At 42.9% G+C, this 23,432-nt stretch overlaps 1 protein-coding gene across 1 annotated transcript; it reads left to right on the top strand.

The window, feature by feature from the left end:
* Window positions 1–10,445: 10,445 nt before the first annotated feature.
* On the top strand, window positions 10,446–23,131 carry LOC136632296 (interferon-inducible GTPase 5-like). The gene is made up of 2 exons (XM_066607076.1): window positions 10,446–10,582; window positions 21,804–23,131. Exon 2 carries the CDS (start codon window positions 21,818–21,820, stop codon window positions 23,012–23,014), a length of 1,197 nt encoding a protein of 398 aa, XP_066463173.1. The 5' UTR covers window positions 10,446–10,582; window positions 21,804–21,817; the 3' UTR covers window positions 23,015–23,131.
* The last annotated feature ends 301 nt before the right edge of the window (window positions 23,132–23,432 follow it).

Below are 23,432 nucleotides of genomic sequence, written 5' to 3'. Positions count from 1 at the left end.
CTCTCGTATAGTATGATATGAGGGTTTATTTTAAGGAGGTGACAGCAGCGGAGAGCTCCGGCTTTCTTTGGAGGTGTTGAATGTCAGAGTTCAGATGCACAGGTGGTAGTGAGGAGGCGGTGGCAGGGGTGTGGGGGAATTAGTCTATAGCTCTTTATATACACTATGCAGTCAAAAATTGACCTTAGTCTGTCCTTGTGATAACATCTTGGGCACAAATGCATATTATAAGAGAGTCTGTTTTATGTGTGGCTCTTGACCATTATTGCAAGACCCCCACTCAAGGATGGTGCTGTAACAGTTCATGCAACTATGAACTTGAATAACTACTTCAAAGCAGTGGGGGCTGATTACAGATGCAGTAGGTACAAAGCTTAGCTGTTAGAGTCTCCTAAAGTCACGCAACTTGGCAGTTACTATTAGCAACAAAAAGTCTCTCACGGGACACTCAGCGTATACCACTAATGGCCCAAAATTAATAGCATTTTGGTTACAGTCTCTATTAACTTCATAGGGCAAATCCTTTGAACAGAACTTGGCAGAGCACCTTGGAGTGGTCATAAAACCAGTATTTCCCAGGGCTCTACTGAGCCCACAGAGCAGTCTCGATATCCATGTAGTGGTTTGAAACTGCCAAAATAATTCAAGGTTACTTCAAGTAGAGGTTTCTTCGTATGCACATGAAAAGCCTGTCTGCTGGGGCTTATGGAAACAAGCTCAGGATCTGTGAGTTGACTTTTCTCTAGGGCCTCGGCTCAGACACAGGGGCCTATCTGATGGATCCATTCTCTGCACGTTCCACTTCCCTTCCGAGTCATTCGGTGCTGGATCTTTCCATGGTTGTTGAAAAGCAAGGAACAAAGGCGTTGGGAGAGCTGCACACCAGGTAAGTTTCCAGTCACAGCCGCGGTCACATTGTGGTTCTGCAGAGAAGACACAAGCCTCCATGATGTGTATCAATGGGGAACATTATTAACAATGAAAGAAAACGGGCACAGCTGGAAAAAAAAAACACAAAACACAACAAGTAGGGTACTGTAAGGGAACACAGTGAAAACTGAGAAAACTGAGAAAAAAGACCAGCAAGTATGTATATAAATACCTCAGCACGCCAATATCAATGTAGCCAAAGCAGAATTATTATAACAAACTTTATTAAACACATATGAATATACAGACACACAAATTAAAAACAATTGAAATAGCTTTTAGACAACACTGTTCAAAGGTCAACACAATCACTGTGATAAGTGATCTGTGCACCTCTACCACACCCTTAAAATGGCACACAAAGGACAAGACTGACAGTAGATAACATCAGCATATAAGAAATCAGCAAATGGGAATCCACATGTGTGTAAGACAAGGCTAATCATTAGCTATGACCTAATGGATGCAATGTAGTACTACAGGTACAAGACTAACCTTCCTTAATATAACAGATATTACAAAAAGGGCAAGTGCAAAAAAGGGGAGAAAAAGGGGGACAAAGGTAAATATACAATATAACTTGATTTAAACGGTGTAATACTACAAGTACAGAAGTAGTCCACCTTGATGAAATAAACATTGCAAAAGGAACACAGGTAAGGCCTGTTTCACACAGATTATAGCGATATCGCAGCTGTGTTCTGTGCAATATCACTGCATTTTCTCATGTTAATATCATAACTTTGTGTCGCTACAAAGTCACGCATCTTTGTAGCCCCCTTTGGTGGGACTTTCTTTTGGGGGATGGGGAGGGGCGCTACAATATAAGCCCCACCCCAATAATAAGCTTCTAACAACATTTTTTTAAAAACCAATACGTCACCTAACAGGCACTGTCTCCTCCGGGAGTTCCATGGCACTTGTTTATAGTCTTCAGCCAGTGCTTCCTTGTCAGGGAGTTCAAAAATCCCACCCCCAGGAAGCACTGGATTTCAAGTGCCACGGCTCAGCAATCACTGCAAAGCTCGATGAACCAATCGTAGCCATTCAGTGCGCTGCCAGAGAAGTGCTGCGAAGTGGACAGTGCCTGTTAGGTAATGTATTGTTTGTTTTTTTTAAGCTAGGGCTTATTTTAGGAACAAACAGTAGGACTTCTTACTGTAAAAGTTGAATCACACCGCACGAAAACCGCGATTTTATGCGAAGCAAAAGAAAGGAAGGCTCCATAGAGAAACATGGGCTACAAAACCTCGCAAATCACTGCTGTATAGAGCATGCTGCGATTTTTTTTCTCTCGCAAGGTAGCACTCTACAAAACAACGCTAATGTGAAAGAACCCATTGGAAAGCATGGGCTTCACATACATGTGATTTGTAGCGCTGTCGCATCACGAGAAAATTGCGCGATTTTGTCGCCCATATGCCAGCAGCCTAATGCTAATGAAAAACCATACAATCACATTTGCCTCAAAAACATACATGTCAGGTGCAGTCAAAAGGGAGTAAAGGGATTATGCCCCGCGAATCACCCTGTTGTTTTCCTCAAGGGTAAACAACAAGGGTAAGTCACCTCTAATGGCTTACCCTTGTTGTTTACCCTTACCCTTGTTGTTTACAAGCGTCCACTAACATCTAAAACCTATGAAAGAGCATAGGCTAGAGTGACATAGGAATTGTATGAAAGGATACTGGTGTATCTAGTCTACCCCGAAAGCTAGTGGTTTGACAGGCCTTAGAAGGAGGGAACGCCCCTGTCAGGCTCCTAGCTGCCAATTTGCTGCAATCAGCATGCTTCAGCATTGCTGGCCGTGGCCGCTAACACACTGACAGCAGCCAGCAAGCTCTAGAGAGACATGGGGAGATTAAGCGGCTGTCTGCCACAGGCAGGCCAGATGGAAGTGGCCCGTGGTGCTTTTGTCCATCCTGCGGAGTGAGCGGAAACTGTGGAGGCACACACACTTACAGTGCAGCGCCCAGCACAGTTCCGATGCTGAGAGGGAAGAGTCACCAGTTGGACGTCCACAGGCTGCCACCGGGAAGGACGATGGAAAGTGCTTAGGCGTTGTGTCGGACTCCCTTCCAAGCCATGCATCCATTGTTACGAGCCCATCAGGGAGCAGGTCAGCACAGACTTCCGATATCTGTTGGCTGCAGAGATGCTAGAGTGCTGGGCCCATTATAGGGTGCCAGCAAGAAAGGTGAGCAGGGACATGGCGTGCCGGGCCCGGGTCACAGACAGGCAAGATAACAGCAGACACACAGGCAAAGGGCAGATCCAAGTACATATCACATGCTGTCAGCAGCAGAGACGGGAGGGCCAGCGGGGAAAGTTACTGGCTGCATCAGCCAATCAGCATCGGTGGGCATCTGCAGCCCATCCCCTATATGTCAAGCAGGCTAACCCATGTCTCCACCTATTGTTCCGGTGGAGACAAGATACACCAGTACCATATGAAAGCTCCATACTGCGCGCAACCTAAAAGGGCGCATTTATGTAATATGAATGTAAGCACCATTGCATATATGCAGCAAGGGACTGGTTGCTGAGTAACCAAATGGAGTATAGATAACAAATACAGATTGCTACAATGTATAGATCTCTAAACTGAGACCAACCAAAAACAAATATGATGTTTTGAAATTTATAGTACAGAAAGATAATGATGTATATGCAAATTAATCCCCCCTGATGGTAATAATAAACTGCCATTTGCTGACAATCAGACATACTAATATCTCATATGAAGGGGCGGACTGGCCATTAAACCTACTGGGAACGTTCTCGGTGGGCCAGACGGGTCCCGGGGTTGGTGGAGGTGTAATTTCTTTTTAAACTGCTGAATTGCACTAGAACAAAAATAATAAACAGTTAATACTAACCTGTGCCGCTACTCCAGCTCCCGTCATCTGCATTCTGAACAGTAGTCTCGGTCATCTGCAGACTTCTGGGTAGACAATGATTGTGGGACAATCACACATGATCGCTGTGGCTGGCAACAGGCCGTAGCTATCACTTGATCTCTCTAATTGGAAGTCTGTGGGTGACCGAGAATATTGTGCAGAATACAGAGGACAGGAGAGGTGGAGTGGCACAGGTAAGTATTAACTATATACTGTATATGAATAACATTACAGTGGAGGCATGTCAACAAGAAGTATTATTACCAAACTAGAGCCTATGAGTGGCATTATTACCAAATGGGGGCCTATGAGGGACATTATTAATAAATTGGGGCCAATGAGGGGCATTATAACTGAGTGGGGACCATGTGGGGCATTATTACAGAGTGAAGGACATAAGGGAAGTATTATTAATGTGGAGGGAATAAAGAAGGTATTATTATTGAGTTAGGGGACTGTTACTGTTGGCACTTATTGTGTGAGGCCTACAGGGAGTACAAAATGGAGGATACTACTACTGTGTTGGGCACCATGGGTGGCATTATTGCTTTCTGGAACACTATAGTTAGAAATAACATAAAGATTTGGAAAAAAAAGCCAGGTGGCTTTAACATTTAGGAGTCAAAGTTGTCTATGTCAAATTCTGTAGATTCAGATTGTGACCAAGAGAAGTTGTCATGGCGGTCTGGGCCAGATGAAGAAGAAATCAGGAAGTGAATTACTCCAGTACAAGAGGACAACACCTATGATCAACAGAAATGATGGTACTATAATAACTTAGATGGTCGGCAGAGCACCTGTCTCCTCTCCGCCCCTCTGCACTATTTGCAATGGGGAGAGGCGGAATGGGGGCAGGGCTAATTCTCCGAACTTAGCCCGCCCCCGTCCCGCCTCCTTTCATTGCAAATAGTGCAGAGGGGCAGAGAGGGGGTAGAGGGGGGGCGGGAGCTCAGTTCCTGCTCCTGGCTCTTCCATCCTCCCCCCCCCCCCCTGCAGATGAGGACAATGTATATTGGCTCGGCGTGAAAACCGAGCCGATATACGTTTGTGTGAATCCACCCTTAGCTCTGAAGATTCAATCTTATTGTCAGAATTCAAACCTGGGAGCTCCCGTGTACCGTCAGCCTACTGGATGGTTTCCCTGCAACCTTGTTTCTTGTTCTTTGTCCTAGTTCCTGCTCCTGTTTCCCTGATGGGCTCCACCCTATCCCTTGACTGCACATCCCATATAAAGCTAGTTCCGTCCCTCCCTTCTTACATGTTTATTGAGCCCTGAGCTTTTAAACCAGCTACTCGCTATACCTGCTCCCTCTAAAAAAGATTGCTCTCTGTGTACTGACCACTGGCTTGTTTCCTGACTACATTTCTGCTTATATCCTCTGTACTGCCAACTCCGTGTAGCAACCCATGGCTTGTCTAACCACGTTGCCTGCCCTTGCTGGCTACGAACCGAGACTCCAGTCTAGCGCCAGAATGTAACACTTATCCTTTACTTGGGACAATAGAAGGCGATCATGGCCCAATAGCATGTTGATGGTAATATTTGAATACTGTAATAATCCTCTCTCCCAAATCTATTTGAAGCTGGTATCCACTTCCCATGCAGGGAATAACTGGTCCTGCAAACCCCTAGGTGCCATTCCTAACCAGACATATATCTCCAAGCTTTTAATATTCCACCAGATGTGAGTTACAGATTTATGCAATGCAATCAGCTCCTTCGTCGCCGTACCAAATTCATCCATGGATTGAGTTACATCAGTGTTGCCAAATAATGAAGTTGTCTGAGTACTCCAAGTGCTTCCCTAGTCTTTATACTATAAGCCATATTTAATACTGCATGCCTCCATTTGAAACTCAGTGAATATATCCACAAGAAAGAGATACTCAACTGAAAGAAAGTTTAGTAATAACAATGAAGAAAACGGACATAGCTTGGATAAACAAAAAGCAAACTTTATTACAACAGAATCTGCCTTGACTGACATCTCTCCTGGTGCTGGGTATTCGGTGCCTGTGGAGCCTGAAGATACCGCTTGCCTCAGTCCTCTTAGAGGAACATCTTCTCTCTTTTCCAGCATTCTCAGGCAGAGTCTTTTGTGTAGCAGATCCAGTTTCCCTACTACAAACTATCACATACTCCCCAGAAAGTGGGTACTGCCCTTCTATATATACATTTTGGTTGCCAGATGACAAGGGAGCATGCACATAGTGCTGGCGGCAGACGCCTCCCTCTCACACATGGAGGGCAAATAAGTCTTGATCTTTATTTAACAGTTACAGCATAAGGGCGTATTTACAGGAGTGTACATTGGCCGGTGTTTTCATGGCCGGCCGATATACTCTGCCATCTGGTGCACTAGATTCCAATGCATCAGATCACACAGGCATATTTCCGCGGCTTAAAGGCGACTGTCTGAGTGCTTTTATACCGGGCAGGAAAGATAACCCTGGAACTATCTTCCTGGCCAGACTATGGCCGCTGCCATAGACTCCTATGGGAGCCAATGACAGTAGCCGGAAAAGGGAGGGAGTTTAGCAATGTGTGTGTGTACGACTGCTAAACTCCCTCTCCCTTCTCTTCTCCTCTTTGCCCCTTGCCGCTGTTTGCAATGGGAGGGGGCGGGAGGGAGATTGAGCTAAGCTCTGCCCCTCCTCGCCCTCTCCCGTTTCTAACAGCAGCAAGGGGCGGAGAGGAGGTGGGAGATCAGCACACTAGCTCCCGTCCTGACCCGCCTCCTCCCTTACAGAGAGCCCGCAAGGGGAATGGCCAAGCAAGGCCATGCTTGACTCAGTCAAGAGGCCAAAGTGGCAGGTTTCCTTCAAAAGGGTCCCAGGATCTACAGCTTTAGGACTTATTCAGACGTCCGTATATCAGCCGAGTTTTCACGCCTGGCCAATATACAGTGTCCCTTTCTACAGGGGGAGGAGGCGGGCTGGGCCGGGAGCAGTGCACTGAGCTCCCGCCCCCTCTCCGCCCCGCACCACTGTTTGCAATGGGAGTGGGCAGGACAGGGCGGAACTTATCTCCGCACCCGTCCCATTGCAAACAGTGGTGAGGGGCAGAGAGGGGGTGGAAGTTCAGTGTACTGCTCCTGGCCCACCTCCTCCCCCTGCAGAAAGGGACACCATATATCGGCCAGGCATGAAAACCTGGCCGATATACAGAAGTTTGAATAAGCCCTTAGGGTTATTCACATGGGCATATATCGGATGCATTTTTACACCCGGCAATATACACTGCCCCTCTGATGCATTGGCTTACAATGCATCAGTGTACAGGGGCGTATCTCCGCAGCGTAAAAGCGCCCAACCGGGTGCTCTTACATCGGTGGTGGCAGCTGCATTGACTCCCATAGGAGCCAACGACAGCTACTAAACTCCGTCCCCCTTCTCTTCTCACCGTCCCTTGCTGCTGTTTGCAATGGGAGGCATGGAGGCAGAGCTAAGCCCCTACCCCGCCACTCCAATTGCAAATAGCGGCAAGGGGCAGGGAGGGGTGGGAGCTCAGCACACTAGCTCCCACCCCGTCCTGCCTCCTCCCCATGACGTCGGGTGTGGGGGGAGAGAGCCCTTCCCTTCCCCTCGCCAGCTTTCTGCGTATACGCTGCCCCGTGCATCAAACAGTAGTGTATATCAGCTGGCCGTTTTCACGGCCGGCCAATGTACGCTTATGTGAATAGGGCCCTCAGTCATATTCACTTGCTGGACACAACTCTGATTCTCACAGACCGGGCCAGATGACACTTGTGGATTCCAGTCAGTTTCATGCAGTCATTACAACCACAACTGATACTTGCTGTACACTTTTCTCTAATACCTTAACCTCACCATAAGGTGCGTAAAGCAACTCCAATTAGCTTCTGAGTTTGCCATTAAAGAGGTTTTTCAGCTTTAAAAAATTACTGACCTATCTCTCACAGGGTCAAGTACCCTATAGGAACTTTAAAAAAATAGTAAAAAAATAAATAAAAAACCTTTTTGCACACTTTCTTCTCCTTGTCTAAAACAAATCATGGGACTTTGAATGCAGAGATGCAAAAATAAATATTTTCTCCCCCAAAAAAGGGGTTTTATTGTGCAAAGATAGAAAAACCTAAAAATATTATATAATTTTGCTATCGTCGTAATTGTACCATCCTGCAAGAAAAAAACATCATGTCATTTATTCTGCAAGATTAAAGGAGATGTCCCGCGCCGAAACGGGTTTTTTTTTTTTTAACCCCCCCCCCCGTTCGGCGCGAGACAACCCCGATGCAGGGGTTAAAAAAACCACCCGCACAGCGCTTACCTGAATCCCGGCGGTCCGGTGACTTCAATACTTACCGCTGAAGATGGCCGCCGGGATCTTCTACCTTCGTGGACCGCAGCTCTTCTGTGCGGTCCACTGCCGATTCCAGCCTCCTGATTGGCTGGAATCGGCACGTGACGGGGCGGAGCTACACGGAGCCCCTCTCTGGCACGAGCGGCTCCATAGAAGAAAGCTGAAGACCCGGACTGCGCAAGCGCGGCTAATTTGGCCATCGGAGGCCAAAAATTAGTCGGCACCATGGAGACGAGGACGCCAGCAACGGAGCAGGTAAGTATAAAACTTCTTATAACTTCTGTATGGCTCATAATTAATGCACAATGTACATTACAAAGTGCATTATTATGGCCATACAGAAGTGTATAGACCCACTTGCTGCCTCGGGACATCTCCTTTAAGGGCTTAGTCACACGGGCGTTTTTTGCCGGATTTGCAGATGCGCTTGTGATCCGCATCTATATATACCCAATGCTTTGCAATGGGAGCGGTCACATGTCTGTTTTTTATGTGGATGTGTCGAAAATTTAATGACACAACGATTCGCAGAACACATGTAACACATTGCCGGCTCCATTGAATTCAATGGGAGAACATCCTGTGGCAGAGCATAGCGGGCAGCGTCCGTGTAACCGAGCCCTCTGCTAGCAGCGTTTTTTTCAGCCATGACGCTGCCTTCGGTCACGCGATTTTTTGTGCGCATCAGTTTTGCGCACAAAAAATCGTGCAAAAAAGCGCCTGTGTGACTAAGCCCTAACGCTGTAAAAAAAACAAAGTGTTTTTTCTCCTTGCGCTCCAAAAAAAAATGCAATACATTATATGGATTCAAAAATTGTACCAATATAAATTACAGCTCTCTACACAAAAACAAGCCCTGTTTATTGGACATGCAAAAGGAAAAATACAACAGTTTTGACTTTTGACAAGTGGAGTTAAAAAAAATCATTGCGCTTTTAAGTCCAAAATAAGCTAAAGGGTTAAAGAGAACCTGGAACCTTTTTTATTTTATGCAGTTTTTTAACCCCTTGCTGGATGTCCCAAAAGCTAACTGACTATCACTAAGGAAAATGGGCTTGGATGTGGGTTTTTCATTGAAATTAATGGTCTATCGATTTCCATCGAAATGTTGGTTCCTCCATTTTTATGACTCTTTACTTTGGATTATAAAGTGGGGTTTAGTATCAGAGGATCATGGGATGTGTTTGGTATTGCAGCTCTGGTCGTTTAAAGTAAATAGGGCTGAACTGTAATACCACACACAACCTGAGGACAGGTGTGACATTGTTTTGGGGTACACTAGACTGGAGGTGCTGCTGCATATCTCTGTCTCTCCTATCCTACCTTCTTGTTATTTTGCTCTACTGGTGCCAGCATAGGTTATCCGTCTTTTTGCTAGTAGACTTGCCGAGATTTTTTGGTCATATACCAACCTATTTAGGTTTTACTGTTGAACCACTATTTTATGGTTCAGCTGACCATTCACCTACACTACCATCTCCTTTAGGTGTATGGCATTGTTGTTGCCTTCTCACCACTTAGGAAGGAGTGGGCAACGGGTGCACAGTCTGAAGGCCACTGGAAGGTTATTTTCGGGCCATCTGCCTAGAACTGGTGCATACCTCTTGTCCTTAGACTACGGCAGCCCTATGCTCAGATATTGCTACGGGTTATTTTACCCATTTTTGGGATGACAATTTTTCCACTATAAGGTTCCTGATGAGTCAGTTCTTGACAGAAACGCGGTGAACCAAATAACATTTGTGAACCAATTAATCCGTGTTGTCCGGTTTATCTGGATAACAGGCATATGAGTCATCTACCTTACTTCTGGCATCATTCCAGAACTATAATTCTCATTGCCAAAACTATGAGTCATTGACCTTCATTTTGGTCACTAGCCCCCAATCACAGCCGGCTGGCACTAATCTATAGGTGCCACCACATTTTTTCCGTGAGTCAATTCTCAAAGTAGGGTGCTCTCATAGTATTTCTGGCCACTGGATTTTTGTTGAGCTTATTTTTGTGTTGTATGTCTATTTGTGTATGTGATATCGTGTCAGCGAGGCACCTCGAGTTTTTAAATATTATGTATTAAAAGTTACGTTTTAAGGAATACACACAGTGAATACACCAGCCACGTTGTTCTAATTCTGGCTATCTCCTTTAACGGAAGGAGCTCCTTAAATTTTTTAAGGGAACCTTTCCATAATTCTGCCAGGATAATAGGATTCTTTTGCAGTGCACTAACAGGTCAGCAGATGGCGCAAGAGTTAAAGCTGTTTTTAAAAAAACAAAAGGGAACGGAAAGAGGAAACGTCAAGGTATCGCTTTCCGTTTTAGAAAAATGAAACCCAAACTTGATTATATAAGCAAATAAAAGTACAGACAATCAGAAGCCGTGCTAGAAGGAGCCAGAGAACACGGCATCAGCACATTACACAAGGAGGTAAATATGTCCGCTCTTGTGCCTGTCATCGGGCCTTATAAATAATTTTTTCACTTTTAAACACTGGGCACTTTGCTATGTGAGGGGGGATTATGACTTTGTGATGGTGATGGGGGTATTGTGGGGGCATTATAACTGTGTGAGGAGTATAGTTCTGTTGATGGGGGTGATAGAGGTATTATGGTGCAGATATTATGACTTTGTAGGGGTTACTGTGGTATTTAGGAGGTTCTTACGACTTTGTAGGGGTCACTGTGGCAGCAATAGAGGTACTGTGCTTATGATGGCGTTGTGACTTTTTGTGGGCACTGTGGCTGTTTCAGAGGAAAACTGCGTCTAGTATGCGGGCTCAGAGGTTGTTTATCGGAAAAATGTGACTGTGATGAAAATGATATTGCTCGGAGGAAGCTGGTGTAACACAAGTGCCATTCAACCCCACCACCCCACAAAGACTAAGCAAATAAAATACACTTCTTAAACTTGGCGGAAGAATAATAACAGCAAAATTTATTAAACAGGTTACATACATTAAAGTGAAAATTCAATAAATAAAGAATTGTATCCATAAATAACTCAAGAATAAATATTAAAATGGCATAATATCAAGAAATAGGTAACATCCAGTAATTTAAAAGGCGACTCAACCCCCCTTCCCCCCTACCCTTCCACTAGCAAAGTCATAAAAAAGGGGAGAAGGTAGGGTGCTGCAGTTCCAGCTTCAGCGGAGCTGACGGCTCATCACAAACCTTTACAGTATTTTATCAGGAAGGATTGCCACCATTAGCAGAATTGACTAATCAAACAACCACCTGTCCTGGCAGGAAGACACTCCAACCAAAAAGAACCATCCAGAACGTGACTAAGTGTCACTGACTTGCTGGTTATCCTGGTAAGAGTCTTTCTCCATCATGTAAGGCTAAACAATAGTTAATCAGTGGGTGGATCCAGAAAGAAACTAGTAGGTTAAACAATAGAGAAAAGAGGAGATGGAACCAAAAAAGGGGGTAGAGTCACTGTGTTACCAATGTAGGGCCTCTCACACTATACATATGCCTGGTTCCCCAAAAATAAGACATATGAGTCTCATATTAATTTTTGCTCCAAAATATTTCTTTTTTTCACATGTATAGCTGACTGGACAATAATTAAAAATCATGCTAGGGCTTATTTTGGGGGTAGGTCTTATTTTCAGAGAACCAGAGTACTTAGGGCTGCTATACATCAAGGTTGTGAGCAGAGCACTGTACTTGTGAACAGGACAGTTGCTGTGAAGATGGCACTATAGTTGTGAAACAGACACTAGTTGTAAAGCATGCACCGTGTTATAATGGGGCACTGAGGTTGCGATGGGCTTGGAAGCCTTTCAGAGGGCACTACTGCTTTCTTAAAAGCTGGCATAATTCTGTTTTCTATTGCATGGCTGAGACGTTTTCACTGATATAACATTCAGTACTCCAGAAGACATTTTGAAGTTGTGAGTCCCCTCTAATAAGGAATATTCTACTTATAAATATGGTGTACTGCAACTCATATGACGAAAATGTAAAAGGTGCACCTGGATGATGCAAATAAAGCTTATTAAAGACTATAAAAAGGGCAAAGTTTTGGCTATGAATAAGAACTCTGTTCGAAACATGTAAGCACAAAAAAACTTTTTTTGGAAAATCTTTTTATCCATAGTGTCAAAATAAAATACTACTTCTATCCTGGTATCCATGGAAGTGCCGGAGGTTTTTGTTTTCTATTGCTGTGGGGTGTGCCTGCACCTGTCTGTGCGGTGAGCTGGCATTTTGGATTTACATTAACATTTTTTAGATGTGAAACCCCATAGACCAGAGTTCAGCATTCATGCTCAAAACTGCAATAAAGAATTAAAACTGGACAGTATGCGGTTGTAGTGGATAATAAGAGCAACTGTGTCTTTAAGACAGGTTTGATACATGAGGCCCCATATGTCTCAAGTCCTTAGAGCAATCCTCCAAGCCTGGAAAAACAAAGATGGCCGAAACACTTCTCTGACTACCTGATGCACACTGTGCATAGCCTGCATTGGTAATCTAAGACACTGCATGCTGATCTGACTGACCGGCATGGCTCATGTGGACAGCACTAGTCAACCAAAGCAAACATGGTGTCTTAGACTAAGGAGACTAATGCTAATTGACAGTGTACACCAGGTAGTCAAATGTGATCATCTTTTATTTGTCCAGGTCCGGAGGGTCACTTTAACATCATCTTTAAAGAGGTTGTCCACCTTTACATGCCCACTAGGGTTCCCAGCCGATCAGCTGTTCTTCAGATGACTACAACCAGGGTTACTACAGTGTGTACAGAACTATCTACTCTATCCACACTGAAAGCTGCCGGGAAAAAAAGCAGACCAGTCAAGGTCCTAAGTGGCAGAGCCCAGCCAATCAACTATCAACAAACTATTCTCAGGTGAAGCTACCAATAGTGTAGAAGTGGACAACCCCTTAAAGGGGTTCTGTCACTAAAAAAGAAAAATGCTATACTTATCTATTCCTCCCCCATCAGTCTACTTACCAGATCTTCACCTCACCTATCTTCTCCTGTCTCCTGCAGTCCAGGGGGTCACTTCACCTCAGCTGCCTGATTCTCCTCCTTCCTGTGAGGTTACATACATTTGGTTGGCAGTCTTCCAATGTAAGTTAAGTCACAGCTCACAGGCCAGGAGGAGGACTGCCTATCTTCTTCAGAGATTGCTCATGTGAGCTATCTCTGAAATAGATTACAATTCCTTCCTAGGCAGTGAAGCTACAGCACAGGGATGTGACCTTCACTGACCCAGCAGGAAGGAGTTTGTGATAACCAGCCTTCATAACAAGCTGGGCCCAGCCTGCAGTGAGCTCATCTGGGGCACTGAAGAAGCTCAACCAGGAGAAGATGTGATAAGGAGACAGACAGGGAAGGAATAGGTAAGTTTAGATAATTTTTTTTTATGACAAAACCCCTTTAAAGTGACTTTAAAAAGGAGTTTTGCGTATAATCCTCTTTAAACACCATTGTGAGTCTAGAATTAATCTACATAAAAAGTTGAGTAACTTTTCATATATATTGCAGTTCTCTTCTATTGATCCTCACTTACATCCTGCATTATATTAACCCTGGATCAACATTCACAATTATGCTGATAGATGCCGTCAATAAGTTTGTCACCAACTATTCCTAATATCTTAGCTGAGCTACTATAGAGCAGTGGGGATCCTAGTTTTTTTCTACAACAGATGACTATATAATTTCTGGTGTAAAGATAACACCATGGCTGACCCTTGCTACATTTGACCCATGCGTTCACGCAGTGCGCCAACCACCACCTTGTAGAAGGGCATCACGCAAATGTACGCTGGGAGCGATCGCCTGTCCTATGATATTTTTCTCTGTGCAGCAGCCTCTTGTGGAGCTACATGAATCATTTTTTTCCTGGCTCTTTCTCTTTGCCTCTGATCTTCCAAGGCGCCGCTGTTAGTCCATCAGCGCCCCCAAAACACAATTGCTTCGCTCTGCTACTGTATTTATGTTATGATCTTGGTTCTGGGACTGTATTTATTCACTCAGCTGTTCTGGTGTGGGTATGTTGCTATCTTGCCGCTTTTTTCAAGAGGAGAATACAGGCAGACTGCTTATCAGGGTTAGCACAAAAACAGCGCTTGATTTTCAACAGATATAGATTGAAATCAAGCACTGTTTTTGTGCTCACACTGTATATCTTTGTTTTACTTATGACAGGGGCGCCAAATAAAATTCTTCACCGGGTGTCATAAGGGTTCATTCACACGAGCGTATTTGCACAGTGAATAGAACCCACTGATTTCAATGGGTTCGTTCGATGAGAGTATTTTTTCACGTGACTGCTCAAATATACGTGGCACGTGCTATCTTGGTGAGTATTACGCAATGTAAGAGCCTATTGAGTACTATGGTTGTGCATAAATATGCACAGAATACACAGGAAACCTGCATATTTGCACATAAGCATTTCAATGGGCCCAACTCCTTATATGTAATGTATTTGTGCAAACATACATGCAGGAGTGGCCGAAACTTAAAATATAATACAGGCTGTCATTTAGGAACAACATAAGATGTACTGTATTTACAAGGTGACCAATACATATATACACTGAATCTCATTTTCTCTCCAAAGTCTGATTTACGAGGGATTATGTACACCGATGAAGTATTCTCTGCTCTGTGTGAAGATGAAGTGGAAGACATCATCAGAGCACTATATGAGAGTACCTTGTGTGACACAGTGGGTAGGAACAGTGACAGAGAACACGTTCTACAGGAAAGTACTGCTTGTGACTCAAAAGGAAGGGACTTTATGAATCCCGTAAAAAACATTGCCATAATGGGACAATCAGGGTCTGGGAAGTCCACACTTGTCAATGCCATCCGTGGTCTTCACAATGACGAGGAAGAAAATTCTGCTAAGACTGGTGTAGTGGAAACCACGATGGAGCCCACGGCTTATCCCCACCCTACACTGAGAAATCTGATATTTTGGGACTTTCCTGGTACAGGAACTCCAAATTGTATCACCCAATCAATTAACTATCATCAATATGACTTATTTATTATCATAGCTTCTGAAAGGGTGAGGCATTCCGATATGGAACTGGCCAAGAACATCTGGTCAATGAAGAAGAAGTTATACTTTGTAAGGAACAAAATAGACACTGACTTAAGAGCCAGCAAGGTCCGTAGGTGGAAGACGTACGATGAGCAGAGAATATTACATGAGATACAAGATAATTGTATTAGAGGTCTTAGTGATTGTGGAATAGATGAACCACGTGTCTTCCTCTTGTCTTGCTTAGAACTGGACAAATATGACTTTCATCTCTTGATGATGACCCTGGAAAAGGAACAATATTGACACAGACATCTATTAGACAGAACTTTTCCAATCTTCTAAAAAGAGTTGTAATTCTGCAATGGACAACCCCCTTTAAACCTTGAGCAATGGCCTACAGTAAGTTTGAAGCTCTTGGACTCCTATCTACCATGTACCATTTATTATACTGGTGTCTTCACAGAAGATAGACCTTTGGGCCTCCTCTAATACCTCCAGGTGGGACTATTACATCTGCACTTCTATACCACATCACTGATTTTGACGATCATTTACAATGACTTATTTTGGTCATTGTCAACTCATGATTTTTTAGTATTATAATGTTGTTACTAACAGGGGTTGGATTGTGACAACCAACCAGTAATTTACTGTAATTTCTATGAAGTGTGTTCAAATATGCTCTTACAAAATGTACATTGTGTATTAAAGCATATTCGTTCCTATATATGTGTTTCCGTTTTCTTATAGAAACATAGTTTCAGGTTCATTATGAAATCATTGTCATGTAAGATCTACGGGTTTATATGGGCTATCATGTGGGCGCTTCACGCGAGCATAATGTAGACGCGTTTTTGCACCTGTATTAGGGACAAGTATTGTGGCACTACCACACATCTAGTGATTCAAACTCGGAATATTTATGATGCTCAGAATTTGGGTCAGTAGACCTGCAATCAAGGCGGAACACTCATCCATAAGAAAGATGCAAAAATGCTCCTATATTACGCTCATATTAAAACGATCTTCCTCTCTGTAGTAATTCCTTCTACCCCGATTCTCCGAAATAAGACAGGGTCTTATAAAAATTTTTGCTCCAAAAGATTTTACTTTTTTACACGTGTAGCTGCTTGGGCCCTATTTACATTGACTTTTTTTATTAAAGGGGTTGTCTCGCGAAAGCAAGTGGGGCTAAGCACTTCTGTATGGCCATATTAATGCACTTTGTAATATACATCGTGCATTAAATATGAGCCATACAGAAGTTATTCACTTACCTGCTCCGTTGCTGGCGTCCCCGTTGCCATGGCTCCGTCTAACTTCGGTGTCTTCTTGCTTTTTTAGACGCGCTTGCGCAGATCTATCTTCTCCATTCGGCTTGCCTCGGCATCACCGGCATTTTGGCTCCGCCCCCTTGTACGCGTCATCACGAAGCTCCGCCCCCGTCACATGTGCCGATTCCAGCCAATCAGAGGCGTCTAAAAAAGCAAGAAGACACCGAAGTTAGACGGAGCCATGGCAACGGGGACGCCAGCAACGGAGCAGGTAAGTGAATAACTTCTGTATGGCTCATATTTAATGCACGATGTATATTACAAAGTGCATTAATATGGCCATACAGAAGTGCTTAACCCCACTTGCTTTCGCGAGACAACCCCTTTAACTGTAACTAGAGCCACTTCACAACAAGCATTACATATTATTAACTCTGCTGAAACTTCTACTATATCTTAAGCTTTTCAGGTTTCTCCTATATCTGATAGAGATGCTCAGCCTTCATCTTCAAAGCAAGAGAATGTTCTGCAGGGAACTACCGCACCCTCCACTTTGCCTCAGTATACGAAAATATGCGCTACATCATCCCACAACTTCCTCTTAGTAAATGCAAAAGAGAAAATAAACACAAACCCAACGACTTCTTTAACCAACAGAAAAGTGGACCACATCAAGCACATGAACATGATCTTCTAATAAACAGGGCTCACAGGCTGGCTAAACCCAAAAATATACCGGCAAGAGTGCCTATAGATGTTCTTGCTACATTACATTTTTTTTCACTTCAAAGATGCACTCCTAAAGGCATCTTCACAAACTAAAAATCTTCCTGACCGTTTTCAGTAGATCTCTTGTCTACAAGACAAGAAAATTTGCAAGACATAGATAGATCTCAAGTGATGAGAAGATTCCTAAAAAATGCGGTTTCCCTATGAAATTATTGATTTTTAAGAATGGAGTCACTCCTCCCTCAAAGAGGCAGAAATCATATTTAGGTTTCATTGCCCTACCTCAAGAAGAAACCAAAACTATGCAATGAAAACGTCCCCCTTCTCTGAACCAGGAATGGACTAAAGTGCCTAAGAAACACTCTCCCAGAGCCTCTACTTGAGATAGAGATAATGATGCACTATAATCTCAGCATTTTGTTTTTTTATATAGAAACCTTCCGGAATGATTACTTGAAACTTGCTTTACATCCACTTCTACTAAGTGAGAACTTTTCTTCCTTTATTTACGGAAAATGTGCTTTGCTCACATTTTTTCTGCTCTTATACCAAAAGTAAAACTCAAGTTCTTCCTTTTTTCCATTGATATTCACCCCTTAATACGGGTGAATTGATTGATTTACCTACATTTTCTATAGTGGTTCACTTAGAACCAGAACTAATGTCAAATTTCAATCTATTAATATTTGTTCAATATCTTCATTATTTATTTCTTATTTTTTGGGCTTATGTCAATCTTCTCCAAAGTTGGCGTGACAATGTTATGTGCGATGCTGGGTGCCGAGCTTTTCTTTTCTTTCTCCTCGGTTTCTCTCTCTCTCTCTCTCTCTCTCTCTCTCTCTCTATCTCCCTTGCCTACCAGACAAAAAAATTTGCCAATGACGAGCGCTGCGTCGCGGCGGGGAGGGACCAAAACATGTGCCTCACAGTGGGGAGGAGCCAAAAACTGGGGCGGGGTCGAACACTGCTTGTTGCTCGTTCGAGGAACGAGCACCATCGAGTACGCTAATGCTCGAACGAGCATCAAGCTCGGCAGAGTATGTTCGCTCAACTCTATTAATGAAGTTTCAGATGGAGAGGGGAAATTTATTAGTTTAACATGTTTAATTAACAATCCTCCATTTATTATACTTACACTTTATTCTCCAAATACTAAACCTATTATATGCATACGTGAACTATTAGACCAAGTTACTAAAATTAAACAAGGTACTGTATTTATTTATGGTGACTTTAAGATAGTCCCTAATAATTCTCTTTAAAAAAATGCTACATCTCCTATCCTACAGAAAAGCACAATATCGGGCCAAGAAACTCGTCCTGATATTGCCTTAGTCAAACTTCATTTTATCCACAGATGCGAGGTGATTTTCAGGCAAAAATATGTCTTGCATCGCTTCTGTGAAATTCTGATTCTCTTGCGTGAGTTTCACGCTTGGCAGATGATCGGAAGTGTTTCCCATTGATTTCAATAAGCAACCTCACATCGCACGGCATGCTAGAGCCATGCAATGTATTTAAGGTCCTATTAAAATCAATGGGCGATGCGTTCAGAGGCACGCGAAAAAATAGAACATGCCACGATTTTTTTCCTCGCAGCATCACTGAAGAAAAACATCACTCATATGTATGACTTCATGCAAACAAATGAGGTTCATATTTGCGCCAGTTTTGTGTGTTTTGCAACGCACTGAACTCGCACAAGATTCTTCCCTGTGTAAAACTAGCCTAATGAATAGACTGAATGGCTGTGATTGGTTTGATGAGCAGTGGCTCTCATTGGCTGAGCTGAGGCCCTCAGCTCTTCCAGCAGACACGCTGCTAAACTCCCTTCTACCTCCGTTTTCTGACAGCTACCATAGGCTCCCATAGGAGTCTATGGGAGCCGCCATTGTATTCCAACCAACAGATAGTTCTTGAACGTAAAAGCACCGTATGCGCTATCTTGGCTGTCCGGGTGCTTTTACGCCGCAGGAATACGCCCAACTGAACTGATGCATTGTAAACCAATGCATCAGAAGGGCAGTGTTTAACGGCCGGGTGTGAAAGTGCGGCCGATATAAACTCGTGTGAATGAAGCCTAAAGCACTCTTTTTTTTTATGTTCCCATCTTGCTACCAATTTCCTTTCTTAAAAACATCCAATCCTTCTTATTGTTCTTTATTTGGGAGAAAAAAAACAGGGTTAAACGTGATATACTTTATATACATTGGAAAAATTGAGGCCTTGGTTCCCCTGCAATCATTCTTTACTACAGGGCCTCCATTCTAGATCAGCTCAGATCTTTATGGCTAAATAATTTGTCTAAAGTCTGGTTTTCCATTGAGAGTTTTATATTATGCAAACATACTTTTAAAAATTACTAGCTTAACTTTTTTTAAATTCTAAGTTCCCCTTCAATTTAGCTACTCTACTTGCTATTGCTAATGTTTGGAATGTGGCAAAAAAGAAAATCCTGACTCCCTTAACTTTACATAAAGCAGATATAGATTTGTTAGAAGTGGTAGCTGAAAACTTCTCTGTTTAACTGAATAGCCGTACACCTAAATCAGATTAGCCAATTGTGGCTTAATGAGAGCTTTATATTATTTTCAGACAGGATTGCTAAATTTAAAATCCCACAATCAGATTTTTGTAAATAATTCCAATTACGCCATATACTAAAATCTTTTCCAGCTCCAACAAGAATTGATATTCCTTGCTTGGTTATCCTCCCTTCAGGGCACTAATAAAGGTCTTTCCACTTCCTACCATATTCTAAACCACATGAATAATCTTAAAAAGATGGGTTTTTCATTTAATGTCAAATCTTAGTAATATCCAAATTCAACCTAATCCTGCCATGGCTTGATAAAATATAGATACTGACCGATTTCCTTCTACATTACGTACTCCCTTACACCATATTCTTATTGCTCGTAGAGCAAGTATTGCGCAGCATTGAACCAGTAGCTCTATTCCCTCTATATCTGAGATAATTAGATTGGTCAACAAGAAATGTTGGTTTGAAAATATGGACGCAAGTGGCTCTAACAAAAGACAAATTTAGAAAGGATTGGACAGCCTGTCTTCAAAGTATTTAATATTAAATGCCCACTCGTATTTATTACTTACACTCTCTTTTATGCATAATTTGACTAAGCCCAAATTCTTAATTTTCCTAGTTTCAGATTTCTTAGACCTATTATTGTTTTGTGTTATTACCTACGACCTTGTAATTGTATGCATACTTTTTACTCTTTTGTGATACTTGTTAAAATATTTTCAAAAAACGTTTAGAACAAAAAGTTTTGTCCTGGGTTACAGTGTGAAAGACAATTCTAGAGTAAAGGCCCATTTAGAAACAATGATAATCGCTCAAAAGATGTCGCTCAAGTGACTTTTGAGCGATCATCGTTGTGTCATTTTCAGCGAAAGATGATCGCTCAAGCAGGGGATGCAGAAGACAAGGGGGTGTTCCCACTTGTCTTCTGCATCCAGCTGTTCCCCCGCACCGAGCGCCGGCTGTTATACAGCCCAGCGCTCAGAGCGGAGGATGCAGAAGACAAGCAGAGTGTCCCCGCTTGCCTTCTGCATACAGCTGTTCCCCGCTGGAAGCGCCCGCTTGTCTTCTGCATCCAGATGTTTTCTGCACGGAGCGCCCGGCTGTTATACAGCCGAGCTCTCCGTGCCAGGTATGAAGAACAGAGCTGGACCACTCTGTTCTTCATACTCAACCCGTTATCAGGGAGTGGGATACAGCTGAAACAATAGTATTAGCTGTCTCTCGCTGTGAATCCCTGATAAGACTCATCTTTATCTGTCAGCATGCTGAAAGACAACGATGAGCGACGGCTTAACGAAAACTGCACGATGTAAGTGCAGTTACACACAACGATTACACACATGGTTCAAGTAGCTGGCTCAAGGTCAACTCATTGGCCTTCCATCCTTCCAAAGTTGGTAAAATGAGTACCCAGCTTGGTGTGGGGGGGGGGGGAAATAATAAATTACTTGAAAGTGCTGCAGAATAAGTTGGTGCTATACAAATAACAAGATTTATTTATTTATTTAATTATTTCAGCGTAAAATGCCAAGATTTAATTTGGGCACAACCAGAAAATTAAATGACTTGCTGTTCAACCAAGTCTCTTATTGTTTTTGTGCTGCTTCTATTTAATGAGCGCAGTATCATACATGAGCCTACATAAATGTTTTACTTTTCAAATGAACAAAATACTACCAGTGTCTGATTTGGTGGGGAGGAGGTGCAACCACTAGGAACCCTACTGATCCTCACTTGAATGGTGCTCTGCTGCATTAACAGAAACAGGGCTAAGTCATGAGCAGTACTACGTTAGATAGCAGCCAAAGGGAACATAGACCCTATCCATTTTCCAAATAGTGGTCATTACCTAAGGTTAGGCCATCACAGACTAGACACCAATGGCATTTCCCTTCAATGACTTTTCCTAGACATTCCTTTAAAACCAAGGATGTTTTTGGACGAAATTTTGCTAATGAAGTCTACCTAACTATGACTTGAAAACTGCAGCACACCTGCAACTCTGGTGCATCAGTACATCTTGTCTAAGCATCGATCTTCCTAGCTAGGTACCAATTCTTTCTTATTTTTCTTCAGGTCCTTAACTGAAAATGGATTCTTCCTTCGAAATCATCTCTGAAGAAGAAGTGCAGGAACTTAGGGATGCTTTGGAAGATGGTGACCTCTGCAAAGCAACCGAAAAACTCAGCGAGTACCTTCAGGAAATAGAAAGTGCCCCATTAAACATTGCCATCACGGGGGAGTCAGGAACAGGAAAGTCCACTTTTGTTAATGCCATTCGTGGCATGGATGATGAAGAAGAAGGCGCTGCCCCTACTGGTGTGGTGGAGACAACGAAGGAGCCAATGCCATACACCCATCCACAGTATCCAAATGTGACTGTTTGGGATCTTCCAGGAATAGGAACTCCAGATTTTATGGCAGACAATTATCTTAAATCTGTTGAGTTCAGTCATTACGATTTTTTCATCATCCTGTCATCAGAACGCTTCAAGCAAAATGACATTGACCTAGCAAGAGCAATTCAAGCTATGGACAAGAAATTCTACTTTGTGAGATCCAAAGTGGATTCCGACTTGCATGCCTCACAAGTAAGAAGGAAGAAGACATATAATGAGGAGGACATACTTAATAAAATCCGAGATAACTGTGTTCAAAGTCTAAGTGTTGGGGGAATCACAACCCCCCGAGTATTTCTCCTCTCATGCCTGGATCTGGACAAGTACGACTTCCATCAAATGCAAGAGACTCTAGAACAGGAGCTTCCGAAACATAAGAGACACATATTCCTCATCTCTTTACCCAACATTTCTCTGCCAATTCTTGAGAAGAAACGTCAAGCTCTAAGGAAGGACATCTGGAAATGGTCTTCTCTTTCTTGTGCAGTGGCTGCAGTCCCAATCCCAGGCCTGTCTGTTGCTTGTGATATAGGAATCTTGGCAAAAACCATGATAAGCTACCGGAATGCTTTTGGCTTGGATGAACACTCTCTAAAAATGTTGGCCAACAAAGTTAATAAAGATGTCAGCGAGTTGAAATCTGAGATTAAGTCTCCTTTAGTTCTACAAGAGATAAATAAAGAGCTTGTTGCCACTTTACTGACCAGAGGTGCCACGGGGGCTCTCATGGTAGTTGAGTATGCTGCTAGTAACATTCCAGTGTTCGGTAGCATGGCAGCAGGGAGCATCTCCTTTGGTACCACTTATTGGATGCTCAGTGGCTTTCTTAAAGAGATTGCTGAAGACGCAGTACGTGTTCTTAGGAAGGCACTAGAGTCACCTGTTTAAGCATCTCATACAATAAAATATAGGAACAACTCCCAGATATGGATATAAGAAAACATTTTTGAAGAGATTAATTAAGAAACAGTTCAATGATTTAAATATCTGAGACAATAAAATAAATTATCTACAGTACATGCTTGCTATGGTTCCTTTGAGGGTTTAATCTCTTCCTTATAAGCCTTTAGAAGGCATCTACAGTCTAATCTATAAATTCATATTTGGGTGCTGTTAATCTCATTCCTCTCATCATCTCTCCAATTCATATACACAGGAGCCTAGCCAGCAGAGACATGTAAAGCTGTTATGCCAGAATTCTGGTGTAAAAAAGTTGCAAATTTTTGCACAGTCACACTAGCCCAAGAATTACAACTTGTTAGCTTTTTGAGCCAGCCTTGACACTTTTCAGAACAGTGGACAGTGG

The sequence above is a fragment of the Eleutherodactylus coqui genome, chromosome 6 (assembly GCF_035609145.1).
Source record: "Eleutherodactylus coqui strain aEleCoq1 chromosome 6, aEleCoq1.hap1, whole genome shotgun sequence".
NCBI lineage: Eukaryota > Metazoa > Chordata > Amphibia > Anura > Eleutherodactylidae > Eleutherodactylus > Eleutherodactylus coqui.
This window is presented reverse-complemented; position numbering and strand designations above follow the sequence as displayed.